The sequence below is a fragment of the Lactuca virosa genome, chromosome 8 (assembly GCF_052849685.1).
Source record: "Lactuca virosa cultivar CGN04683 chromosome 8, Lactuca_virosa_CGN04683_v6, whole genome shotgun sequence".
In the NCBI taxonomy this organism is placed as follows: Eukaryota; Viridiplantae; Streptophyta; class Magnoliopsida; order Asterales; family Asteraceae; genus Lactuca; species Lactuca virosa.
The window spans coordinates 77,526,907-77,539,148 of NC_136433.1; the positions used below are offsets into that span (position 1 = coordinate 77,526,907).

Consider the following 12,242-nt stretch of genomic DNA (forward strand, 5'->3'; position numbering starts at 1 on the left):
CTTTGTAAAATTCCCAGCAATACGCAATACTTCTCACAAGCTCGGAAGCGTAAAGATATGATTTTTTCAGTTTATAATAAAGTCAAATCCCAAACACGGAACCGATTTATTACTTGTTACTTTTACCAGTTGACAAGAACAATTACGTATTCTATTGACTGATTAACAGGAATGATAAAGCCCTAGCTAGGTGATCAGACTAACAAGAATTAAAATCAAACATTCATTAAGAACAAAACTGAAGAATCTAGATAGAAACACAAATCAAAACCTGATCTAATGATCAATCACATGAAAAGTACTTGTCTTATGCAGAACTGAAAACTAGGGTTTAGCCAGACATGGCCAAAATCTGATGAAAACAGATGAAAAGAGACATCAAACAACTAATCTTACTAATCTACTTGAAGGAGATGATCCACAGTCTCCAGATCTTCAGAAATCGTTGAAATCGGAGAAGAAACGCCTCCAAAATCGTATTTTTGTCGTCTGGAACCTCTAGAATCGCCAACTTAGGTTACTGGAATGCTATCAGGGTCTATTTATACGTCCAACAGCAAAAACGACGTGCATGCGATCGCATAAAGGCAACCTGCGATCGCATGTAGACAACCTGTGATCGCAGGTTTTGAAGAAAACGCGCCTCGTGCCTTTTTAATGAAGTAGGATGCTATTTTGGAACTTTTTGGCCAACCTGCGATCGCATAAAGGCCCCATGCGATCGCATAAAGGCAACCTGCGATCGTATGTTATGCCTAAGACGTCCGAAATTTCGTCTACTTTTCAGATCATTTTGAATTGCCTCAATCGGAGTTACGGTTCATGAGATATGGTCAAAATACTGACAGGGGGTCAAAGCTGCCAGCAACATCCTTTAACTTTAGATTGCATATTCTATCTTCGTGTGATCAATTCGATCGAATGTTTCTTGACCAAAGCATCTTCCAATCATTCCACAACATACTCCATAAGTTCCAAGCTCCATTTTAAGATCCAAACGCGCATCCAACTGCTCCCAAAGCACTACTCCAATAAAACTATCTGAAATTGACATAAAAACATGAGCAGTACGGGAATTCTTACGAATTACATGAGTTGAACATTATTTAAATAAATGAAATGCAAATGTACAAAATATGATACTAAATAATAATGAAAACTACCCTAAAAGATGCATAAAATGACATCTAACAATGACACGGCGTTCTCGGTTGATATGTTGGAGGAGTTAATGGAAGAGTGGAAGGAAGACAAACCAAGCAAGTCTACCATTTACTTTTGAAGATAAATTTGATGCTGAAAGAGATCTGATGGAGACAGAGAGATTTCTTGAAGAAGCTGAATATAATGAATTGAACAGAAATGCTGAAAGCCCGACTCACCGAGTAGCATCCTCTGACTCGACGAGTCCGTTTGAAAAAACACGACCAGACGCGAATTTTTCCCTGGACTCGATGTGTTTAGCATGAAGAACACGAAATCAGAGATGAAAATTCTACCTAATCATCTGGAGTATGTATTTCTTGAAGAAGGTGAACAAAAACCTGTAATTATAGCTTCTGACCTTACTAAATCTGAAAAAGAAGACTTAGTCCGAGTTCTAAAAAAGAGAAAGAATACTATTGCATGGAACATTGTCGACATTAAAGGGATTAGCCCTTCTTATTGTTCCCACAAGATCAACCTAGAAGAAGGAGCAAAACGGGTAGTGCAACATCAAAGGCGATTGAACCCGAACATGCAAGAAGTGGTAAAGAAGGAGGTAGTCAAGCTTTTGGATGCAGGGATCATATATTATATTTCCGATAGTCCATGGGTTAGTCCCGTTCAAGTGGTGCCTAAGAAAGGAGGGATGACCGTTGTCACAAACGAGAAGAATGAGCTCATACCATCCCGAACGGTAACCGGTTGGTGAGTGTGCATCGATTACCGGAAGTTAAACGATGCCACTCGTAAAGAACATTTTACCCTTCCTTTTATCGATCAAATGCTTGAACGATTATCTGGCCATAGTTACTATTATTTCTTAGACGGATTCTAGGGTTATTTTCAAATCCCTATAGATACCAAGAAAAGACTACTTTCACTTGCCCAAGTGGGACTTTTGCCTATCGCTGCATGCCTTTTGGGTTATGCAATGCGCCCGCGACCTTTCAAATATGCATGACGACAATATTCCATGACATGGTAGAGAAGTTTATGGAAGTGTTTATGGATGACTTTTCTGTCTTTGGCTCCTCATTTCATGATTGTCTCACTAACCTTGACTTGATGCTTGCTAGGTGTGAAAAGACCGATCTAGTCTTAAATTGGGAAAAATGTCACTTTATGGTTAAAGAGGGCATAGTCTTAGGTCATAAAGTGTCCAAGGAGGGAATTGAGGTGGATCGGGCAAAAATTGATACAATTGCTAAATTACCCCCACCAACTAATGTGAAGGGCATTAGGAGTTTTTTAGGACACGCGGGTTTTTACCGCCATTTCATAAAAGATTTTTCAAAAATTACTAAACCTCTAACTCAATTAATTTTAAAAGATGCACCTTTTAATTTTTCTAAAGAGTGTTTAACTGCATTTGAAGTTTTAAAGGAAAAGTTAACTAATGCCCCGATCATTGTCGCCCCGAATTGGAACCTGCCCTTTGAAATAATGTGTGATGCGAGCGACTTTGCTTTAGGAGATGTGCTTGGCCAAAGGGTTGATAAGCACTTTCGACCCATCTATTATGCCAGCAAGACATTAAATCCTGCCCAAGAAAATTACACCACAACCGTAATGGAATTATTAGTTGTGGTGTATGCTTTTGACAAATTTCGCCCTTATCTTATTTTATCTAAAACTACTGTTTTCACTGACCACTCTGCTATTAAGTAATTGTTTGCCAAGCAGGATGCAAAGCCAAGATTGATCCGATGGGTACTTTTACTACAAGAATTTGACATCGAGATCAAGGATAAAAAGGGAATGGAGAATGTAGCTGTTAACCATCTTTCTAGGTTAGAAAATCCAGAAAGGGAAGAGATAGATAATATGGGCATTGAAGATAGCTTCCCGGAAGAATACTTGATGTTGATCGTGGATGAAGAACCATGGTATGCAAACATTGCAAATTACTTGGCTGGCGACTACATTCGAAAAGGTATTACTCATCAACAAAAGAAGAAGCTCTTCTCAGATATTAAATATTATTTCTGAGATGAGCCATATATTTTTAGGAGCTGTGCAGATGGGATCATCAGAAGATGTGTGTTTGGCAAGGAAAGTCGGGACATCTTAGAGCATTGTCACAATGGACCTGTAGGAGGACATCATTGGGTGTAATACACTGCTAAAAAAGTATTTGATGTGGGGTTCTATTGGCCTACTATCATTAGAGATGTTGCTACCTACATAAGGGAATGTGATGTTTGCCAAAGAACGGGTAATATATCGGCAAGGAATGAAATGCCCCAAATGAATATTCAAGTTTGTGAAATCTTTGATGTGTGGGGTGTAGATTTCATGGGACCATTTCCTTCATCCAAAGGCAACAAATACATACTAGTGGCGGTGGATTATGTGTCAAAGTGGGCAGAAGCGCAAGCATTAGCAACCAATGATGCTAGGGTTGTGGTCAAATTTTTAAGGAAATTATTCTCAAGATTTGGGGTACCTAAGGCATTAATTAGTGATAGGGGAACCCACTTTGCTAATGATCAACTAGCAAGAGTGTTGCAAAAATATGGGGTACGCCATAGATTTTCAACACCTTACCATCCACAATCAAATGGGCAAACTGAAATTACGAATAGGGCACTTAAACGAATATTGGAGAAATCGGTGGGGAATAATAGAAAACATTGGGCAGACAAATTGGATGATGCGCTTTGGGCATTTAGGACCGCATTCAAGACACCCATTGGAACCACACCCTATAGGCTAGTATATTGTAAGAATTGTCATTTACCCGTGGAACTTGAACATAAAGCTTATTGGGCTTTGAAGACATGTAATTTTGAGCCAAATGAGTTGCGTACAAATTGACTTTTGCAAATGAATGCGTTGGAAGAATTGAGGAATGAGTCTTATACTAACTCATTAATTTATAAGGACAAGACCAAAAGATGGCATGATGCAAGGTTGAGGGGTAATAAGGAGTTTGAGGAAGGGCAAAAAGTTCTATTGTACAATTCAAGATTAAAGCTCTTTCCGGGAAAATTACGCACTCGTTGGACCGGGCCTTTTACAATAAAACATGTCTATTCTTATGGAGTAATTGAATTATGGGGCAAAGACGGGTCAAGCTTTAAGGTTAATGGGCATCGGGTGAAGAGATATGAAGAAGGAATGCCAAGGGACAAAAGACTTGAGGAACGACTAGATTTGGAGGAAGCCGTTGAAACGTAGAGTGGGAAGGAGTCCAGCTAACGACTTCTAAAAAAGAAGCGCTTTCGGGAGGCAACCCGATATCTAGAGTTTGCTTTCTTTTTGTTTTTTCGTTTTGTTTGATTTAAATTTATTTTGATATGTTTGGTTAAAGATAATTTTTATTTTTGTTTGTTTTGATTGTTTTGAACTTATGGTAGCTAGGATTATGTAGGATGTTTTTGTTTTCTATCACTTGTGTTTGCTTTGATCTTTTCAGTTTGAGGCTTAGGATTACATGCGAGGGTATAGAGTCAAGGCTAACCAAGCAAGAGGTCGAGTCTAGGCAAGAGAGAAAATGAAGTTTTGAGTCAAGTTATGAGTACAATTGATAGAAGAGTTATAGAGTATTTATTTACTGAAGAAAAACGGGGGAAATATTAGTTTATATTACCCCCATACATCAGAAACGGACCTGGGCAGAATACAAATTTTTCCACACAGCGGTCTACTCGTCGAGTGCATCATATCTACTCGACGAGTCCATGTGAAATTTCATGATTTTTCTGCCAGTCACACTACAACTCGGCGAGTTAGCATATCTACTTGACGAGTCACTCGTTAATTCTATTTTCAAGTTCGAAATTTGACCACATTTGATACGAGCATTGGTTCTTTTCTTTGAAAGATCATTTTCCGATCATTTCCAAAAGTTTTCCCCTTATAATTGGAGCTGTACCACACGAGATTTTGACACCCAAGACATGGATGAGTTGTTCCCATGTCTAAAGTCAAATGAAGAAGGAGCTTTAAAATGAAGAAGATCAACCTCGCCACTACTATCCCAGGGGAGTTTGTTCCAATTATCTCTTTACTTTTATTATTCTTTATCATGCATAATATGCAATGGGGACATTGCATAACTTAAGTGTGGGGTAGGGGGTTGGTTACACTTGTTGAAATTTTAGTTAAATTTCGAAAATCTTGAAAATTTTAGTTAATTTTGAAAATTTTGAATTAAAATTGTCAGGGCTAATTTAGAAAATTTTGGTAAAAGCAATTAGGAATCATGCTAGTATTATGTTTGATGATTTTATGAGAACCCAAATGTTTGGTTGAGCCAATATACGTTATAATGCATTTATGGCCTCCTTTATTCTAGTGAAATCATGGGACAAAAACACAACATCGCTTAGTTTGAGGATCGCAATATGTTTAGCATCGTGTACTTGAAATGTATCCAGGAAGACTAATACTTTAACCAATAAAGGTTGAAGTTGAGTGCCATTGCTTAAGCATGTAGGCATTGAGTGAAAAAAAAGTGAGATACATGTTTAAAAAAAAGAGAGAATTACAATAAAAAATTGTAAGAATTTTGGGAGCAATCAAAGTGAAGATTAAAAGATCAAAGTTTAGAAGATTAAAAAAGTTGAAGATACCAAAAATCAAACAACAAGGTGGTGAATTCAAAGAAATCAAGATCAAATTATCAAAGAAGTGAAGAATTCCAAAGAGCTCCATTGTGGTATCAAAAAGTTGTAATTTTTTAGATTATGTGTGCTTGGGTTGCTGGACCAAAAATACCTTGACGTTAGAAAGTTTTCTGCGGATGGATTCGGAGGGATGCATAAAATGAGTGTTGTTCAAAAGCAGTGGGCGAGTATTAATGAGGATTATGAGTATTTAGAATTAGCGGGGTCCTTAGGAAAAATTTAGACACAAATGCATGCGTTGCGGTCTTCGCATAATGGTTGGGTTTGATTGGAATTACTTTATGTGATGCTAGTATGTTAAAATTCAGTTTTGCTTGGGGCAAGCAAAAGTCAAGTGTGGGGTATTTTGATATGTGCATAATTAGTCATATATTTTGTATTAAATCTTAATACTTTTTGGCTATTTTATCGCAAATTATGAACAAAAGGTACTTAAATATGTTTAAAATGTATTTGTAGCCTAAAAGATGAGCTCGGAAGCAAAAGGAAGCATAAAAAGCGATAGGAAGCTCGGGAATTGAAGAAAGAAAGAAAAGAAATAAAAACCCTAAAGAACTCGGCGAGTTGGGTGCCTACTCGCCGAGTAGGCTCGAAGATTCGCTAATAAATACGATTCCTTATCGTATACGGATTTTAAGTGGTGGACTCGTCAAGTCGGTATATGGACTGGACGAGTAGCCCCTGTTTTCAGAAACTATATAAATGGCTTTAATTCACGATTTTGGGATCTCTCTCTGGAACCCTTGAAGGATAATTTACGATTCAAGTTGTTGTTGGAGCTCTGGAACTCGAAGATCAAGTCTAATCATTCGATTTTGGGAAGATCAAGGCAATTCAAGTGTACTCTTTACTTAATCTTTTGTTTAAACTATGTTTGCATCAATTGATTTCATTTTTGAGTTGTTTTTTGCTTTAATTATGAGCTAAAAACTCATAACTTCTGTTTAGGATAGATGACTTTATGAATATGGTTTGATTTTATGATTGGATTAATTTAATTTGGTGATTTTGTTTTGTTAAGCTTGTTAAAGAACCTTATGTGTTAATTACAACTATTTTCTGTTAATTAACCATCATATTAAGTTGCATGAACATCTCTTAATTGCTAATCTCATATGATTTGTGTGAAAACATTGTTATATGCCTAGGAATAGCGAACGTGAAACTAGGGTTAACTAGAAAATAGGAAAATTAATGTGTGAGCTTGTGTGACGAACCATCAACAAGAGGTTAATTGAATTAGCAATTTGATTAGTTACTACAAGTCTTACTTAACCCGAACCAATAAACTACGAAATCTATTAGTTTAATCACTTGTCCACTGTTTAAATTAATCTGTTTTCTAAGGATTAGTAATAGCGAACGTGAACCTAATCACACTAATCGGTAGCCAATGCTAATTAATCCATTGCTCCTGTCATAAAATCAACCATAGGAATAAACGATTCAAAACCTAAACAGAAGTCTTTCCTATTATTGAATTTAGTTGATTTTCATTTGCTTAGTTGACTATTAGTTAAGTACTTTAGTTTTCTAGTCTTGTAAAACTAGAGAAACCCCTTTCTTTATTTGCTTGTTTTTTAGATAATATTAGTAATTAGCTTAATTGTCGTTCCCTGTGTTCGATACCCTGCTTGCTAAACTATACCACCAATCGACATATTCACTGCCTTTTGTGTGTTTAATGTATATTCAAAAAGTAGGATTAAAACTAGTGCATTCCACACACATCAAGTTTTTGGCGCCGTTGTCGGGGAACGGTTCTAAAATTAATTTTAATTGCTAGTGTTATCGATCCTTTGTGTAAGATTTTCTTGCACAAAGTTACTGCTTTAGGAAAAGTTTTAATTAGATTTAAGTTTTAGTTTCTTTTCTTTTTGAAATTTCGTTTTAAACTTTTTTCTGTTTTACCCTTGAACTCGTCGAGTCCATTCGCACCGACTCGACGAGTCCAAGGAAATTTTCCAGTTTCGTTTTTCAGTTTGTTTTGTTCTTTTTATGCGTTTTTCTGTTTCTTGCAGATTGTTTATGATCCGTGGATCAAATTCATCTTTGATTCCACCACTTAAAAACCCGGAATCATCGTTTCGCAAGAACAAGGACAAGACCGAAGAAGTCGCCTTTTAAGAGTCTTAAATCAGTTTTTGGCAAGAAGAAGGGAAAGAAAGTGGGGGAATCCAGCAACACGAAAGAAGGCACCGAGTATGAGACCGGGCAGGAGGAAAGTGTTACCGATTTTGAAGAAAGTGATCACGAAGAAGAACCCGACAACACCATGGCCGACATTGCCGACCTCTCGATGGAGGCATACAAAAAGAGGATTTGAGACGACACCGGTCCGGGGCTTGTGCAACCCGCGATACCCGCCACTGCCACGTTTGAACTTAAGGGGCACATCCTTACTGCATTGAAGGAGATTCCTTTCACCGGAAAGGATTATGAAGATGCATACAAGCATCTTGATGAAGTTAATGACATCGCCGACTACTTCAACATTCCAAATGTACCTAGAGAGACGGTGTTATTGAGGATGCTCTCTGTTACTTTTAAAGGGGCTGCAAAGAATTGGCTAAAAGCACTACCACCGGGAGAGATTACTACATGGGCTAAGATGCGTGAGGAGTTCCTGGAACAATTTTGCCCACCATCTAAAATTGCTAAACTCAAGAAGGCCATTGCCAATTTTGAGCAACAAGCGGGAGAGTCTTTATTCGAAGCATGGGAGCGCTACAAAGGTCTACTAAGGAATTGCCCACAAAATGACCTTAATGTGCAACAAGAAGCGTCGACCTTCTATGATGGAGTAAATGTCATCACTAGACAACTGCTTGACTCTCAAGTCCCGTTAACGAAGAAAAATACGGCTGAAGTTAAAAGAATCATTGAAGAGTTCTTTAAGCACTCTAGAGAATATCATAATCCAAGACATGACTCGACTCGAGGGGTGGTGAATCATGTTAATATCAACAAAATCATCGTAAAAATGAATCATTGAAATGTCTTTTTAGGATTTTTTTTTTTTTTGTGAATCATGTTATTTTTTTTCGTCTAGTGATTCATTTGTTTTTTCGCCAAAAAAAAATGTCGAAAAAAAACATCTTACCTTCCTATCAAAAAAAATCTTACCTGATATATATATATATATATATATATATATATATATATATATATATATATATATATATATATATATATAGAGAGAGAGAGAGAGAGAGAGACTGAGAGACAGAGAGTTAGGTTCAAATGTGGATTGCATTTATTGTGCAGACGTGTTGACAATGTTATTCTGTGAGAATGACAAAGAAATTAAATATATATATTGTTTGATAGTGTGAATACATTCAATCTTACATAACTATAGTCATTATCACACATTCTCACTAATTAAACTGTCTATAAGGTTATTATAAACTTTTCTTTTTATTATTCTCATTTTGTAAGGTTGTTGTCGAAATGTTTATTGAGTCGTATTCTGTAAAAATGAAAATGAGTGAAAAACGTTGTGTGAGAATAAAATTGAATAAGAATTCGTTAGAATGCATGAAAATGACAATAATTGTGTGAGGTTGAACGCATTCACATTACTAAACAACTTATTATCTTTGTAATTCTCATTGAATAGCATTGTCCAGACGTCGACACAATAGTTATCCATCCACATTATAACCTAGCTCTCTCTGTCTCTCTCTCTCTCTCTCACTCTCTCTCTCTATATATATATATATATATATATATATATATATATATATATATATATACTTATTTTATATTTTTTAATACAACGTTTTAAACGTAACTTAAAATTTTCTCAAACTTTTTTTATATTGTAACATCCCGAAAATTAGATTAATTCTTTCATTTTTAGAAATAAGTAAAAATCATTCAACATCATTCAAAACAAGATAATCAAAACATGAGTTTGTAATTCAAAACCAATATCAGAGTTTAATAACAAAATAGATAGTGAGAAATCTTCGGTGGATGTGATTAAATCAGGTCAGGCTCTTCCCTTTGCTACCAGAAGTACCTGAAATATTTAAAACTTAAACCGTAAGCACAAGGCTTAGTGAGTTCCCCCAAATATCATATACAACACAAGTAATGGGCCTCGCCCTGAATAATGGACCCCGTGATAAATTATGGGTCGCGTCCTGAGTAATGGGCCCCGCCCGACATATAATAACAAAAGTCCCCGCCCCACAAGCATATAAATATACTACTAAGAGTCACAAAGACAACAAACATACAACCACACCTTGTGTCCAATCATAATATAATGAGAAAACTCACCTCATAGTCAAAACAGACAGACACCACAACTCACATGAAATGTAAAGGTTGGTACTACAAACCACCTAAACATTCAATAAAAGGCCAAATCTCATTCTATGACCTAAACCCCTAAAGTTTGACCAAAAGTCAAATTGGTCAAAATTCAATGGTCAACGGTTGACCCACCGCACCGTAGCCAACCCCATATTCACGTTGTGGTAACTATATGAAAAAACATATGCGACCAAACCCCAATGTCACGTCACAACCACCCATTCACTGCGTCGTGGGGAGCATCCAAAACAGTTTAAATGGATTAAGCACTTCACATTTAATCTACGGAGCTCAAAAGCTCATATATTATAGATCCAAAGGTCTTAATGGATAAAGTTTCTAACTTTACCCATTCTCATCTCTCAAATGCACCAAAACTCTAAACCTAATTCTAAAATGCACCAAGACTCATATTTGCCCTCAGGAGGAAGCATGAAAACACACCTTTCTTTCAACACTTCATTCCAGAAATCATTTGGGTTAGTTAAAAGGTCGCGGAGTTGCTCAACTCCAAGGATAACTAGAAAAAAGGACTCCAAACCACCCAAAAGATGCATAAACCTAGATCTAGAAAAAGCCAAGATCAAGGTTAGAACTTTATACATCCTAAGGACCATAAATCTAATGTAGAAGTAAGATCAAGCCTAGAACAAGACTCCATTGCACCAAATGGAGTCCCTTATTCTTCAAGCTCCACCAAAACAAGAAAAAGAGCTCATGAATCAAGTATGGGGATATGGTTTGGAAGAGCGACGTTCTTAGAGAAAGGGGGTTGCCAGATCAGGCAACCCTAGAATTTAGAGCCCTCAAATAGGGCTCAAGACCCGAATTTTGGGGATTTGAACCCCAACCGCCACCACGTCGTGATGAGCACCCCCATAGTGCTGCCATTTATCAATTTGTCATGCGTTGTGGTCTGATCCTTACCGTGCAGTTTGCGTTAAAATCCTAAAACCTCTACTTAGAAATATAAAAGACTTTTACCTGGAATATAGATGTTACATATATGTTCATACAGTTTTCATGCAACTATATGAACACTTTCGCATAGTCCTAAATCTTGAATTTATTCAAGACTTTGTCTATGTATATGTGGTTCATCTTTACTCCTAGATAAAGGGAAAAACTCTTTGATTTTCTCATCGAAATAAAGATTCCAACTACAAGATTCTTATTGGAGTCCATAAATGAACTTATAAAGCTTATATATTCTAATTAAGATACTTATAATGTATATAAACCTCAGGTCGTGACATAAAAACAACCTCGTAAAGCTTTCCATTTAAGAAGGAAATTTTTACATCCATTATTCATATTTCATAATCATGAAATTTTGTTATGGAAATCAGTATCTTGATAAACTTTAATATGGCCATTGATGGATAAGTTTAATCTTAGTCTAGACAATAAGTTTGCAAGTAACTCTTTGTCATCAGTCTAGCTTTATATGTATGTAACATGCCATGTATGCCATTCTTATCCTTAAAGACCCATTTTCACCCAAGTTGTAACATCCCAAAAATACAAGCCAAAAATTTCGTTCGAAAACATTACTAAAACCATAATATCCAAATATCATATAAGAAAACCATAAGTCGTGTGTCTCAAAATGTCATAAAATATGTCTCATATCAAAACTGATGTCAAGATCATGTCAAAAATATCAGAGTCTAACTCCCAGGCTAAAACTGTGGTGCGTGCCATGTCATCATCCCGGGCCCTTTCCCTTGCAAGTCGAAGTACCTGAAACCAAAACTGAAACTGTAAGCACGAAGCTTAGTGAGCTCCCCCAAACTACCACATACCATACAATAACGTATAAAGCACATACTAGGCCTTGGCCACTGCATCGGACCGAAGTCCGGAACTGACTAGGGCCTTGCCCACTGCATCGGACCGAAGTCCGGAACTGACTAGGGCCTTGCCATCTGCATCGGACCGAAGTCCGGAACTGACTAGGGCCTTGCCAACTGCATCGGACCGAAGTCCGGAACTAACTAGGGCCTTGCCCACTGCATCGGACCGAAGTGCAGAACTAACTAGGGCCTTGACCACTGCATCGGACCGAAGTCCGGAACT

At 37.0% G+C, this 12,242-nt stretch overlaps 1 protein-coding gene and 1 non-coding gene across 2 annotated transcripts; one reads left to right on the forward strand and one right to left on the reverse strand.

Annotated features, from left to right (window-relative positions):
- Positions 1-1,465: 1,465 nt before the first annotated feature.
- On the forward strand, positions 1,466-4,023 carry LOC145130510 (uncharacterized). Its single transcript, XM_079065296.1, has 3 exons — positions 1,466-1,900; positions 2,890-3,139; positions 3,497-4,023. Exons 1-3 carry the CDS (start codon positions 1,466-1,468, stop codon positions 4,021-4,023), a joined length of 1,212 nt encoding a protein of 403 aa, XP_078921422.1.
- Positions 4,024-8,496: 4,473 nt separating this feature from the next.
- Positions 8,497-8,603, reverse strand: LOC145135311 (small nucleolar RNA R71). The gene has a single exon (XR_013719773.1). It is a non-coding gene; the product is annotated as a small nucleolar RNA R71 (small nucleolar RNA).
- Between the last annotated feature and the right edge of the window lie 3,639 nt (positions 8,604-12,242).

Bases quoted from the DNA above. Each gene is read 5' to 3' on its own strand.
- LOC145130510 (XM_079065296.1), top strand. From the start codon at position 1,466: ATGAAGAACACGAAATCAGAGATGAAAATTCTACCTAATCATCTGGAG. The intron at 1,901-2,889 runs GTAACCGGTTGG...TTTGCCAAGCAG, and splicing joins AGCTCATACCATCCCGAACG to GATGCAAAGCCAAGATTGAT. The intron at 3,140-3,496 runs GTATTACTCATC...TGTGGGGTGTAG, and splicing joins TGGCGACTACATTCGAAAAG to ATTTCATGGGACCATTTCCT.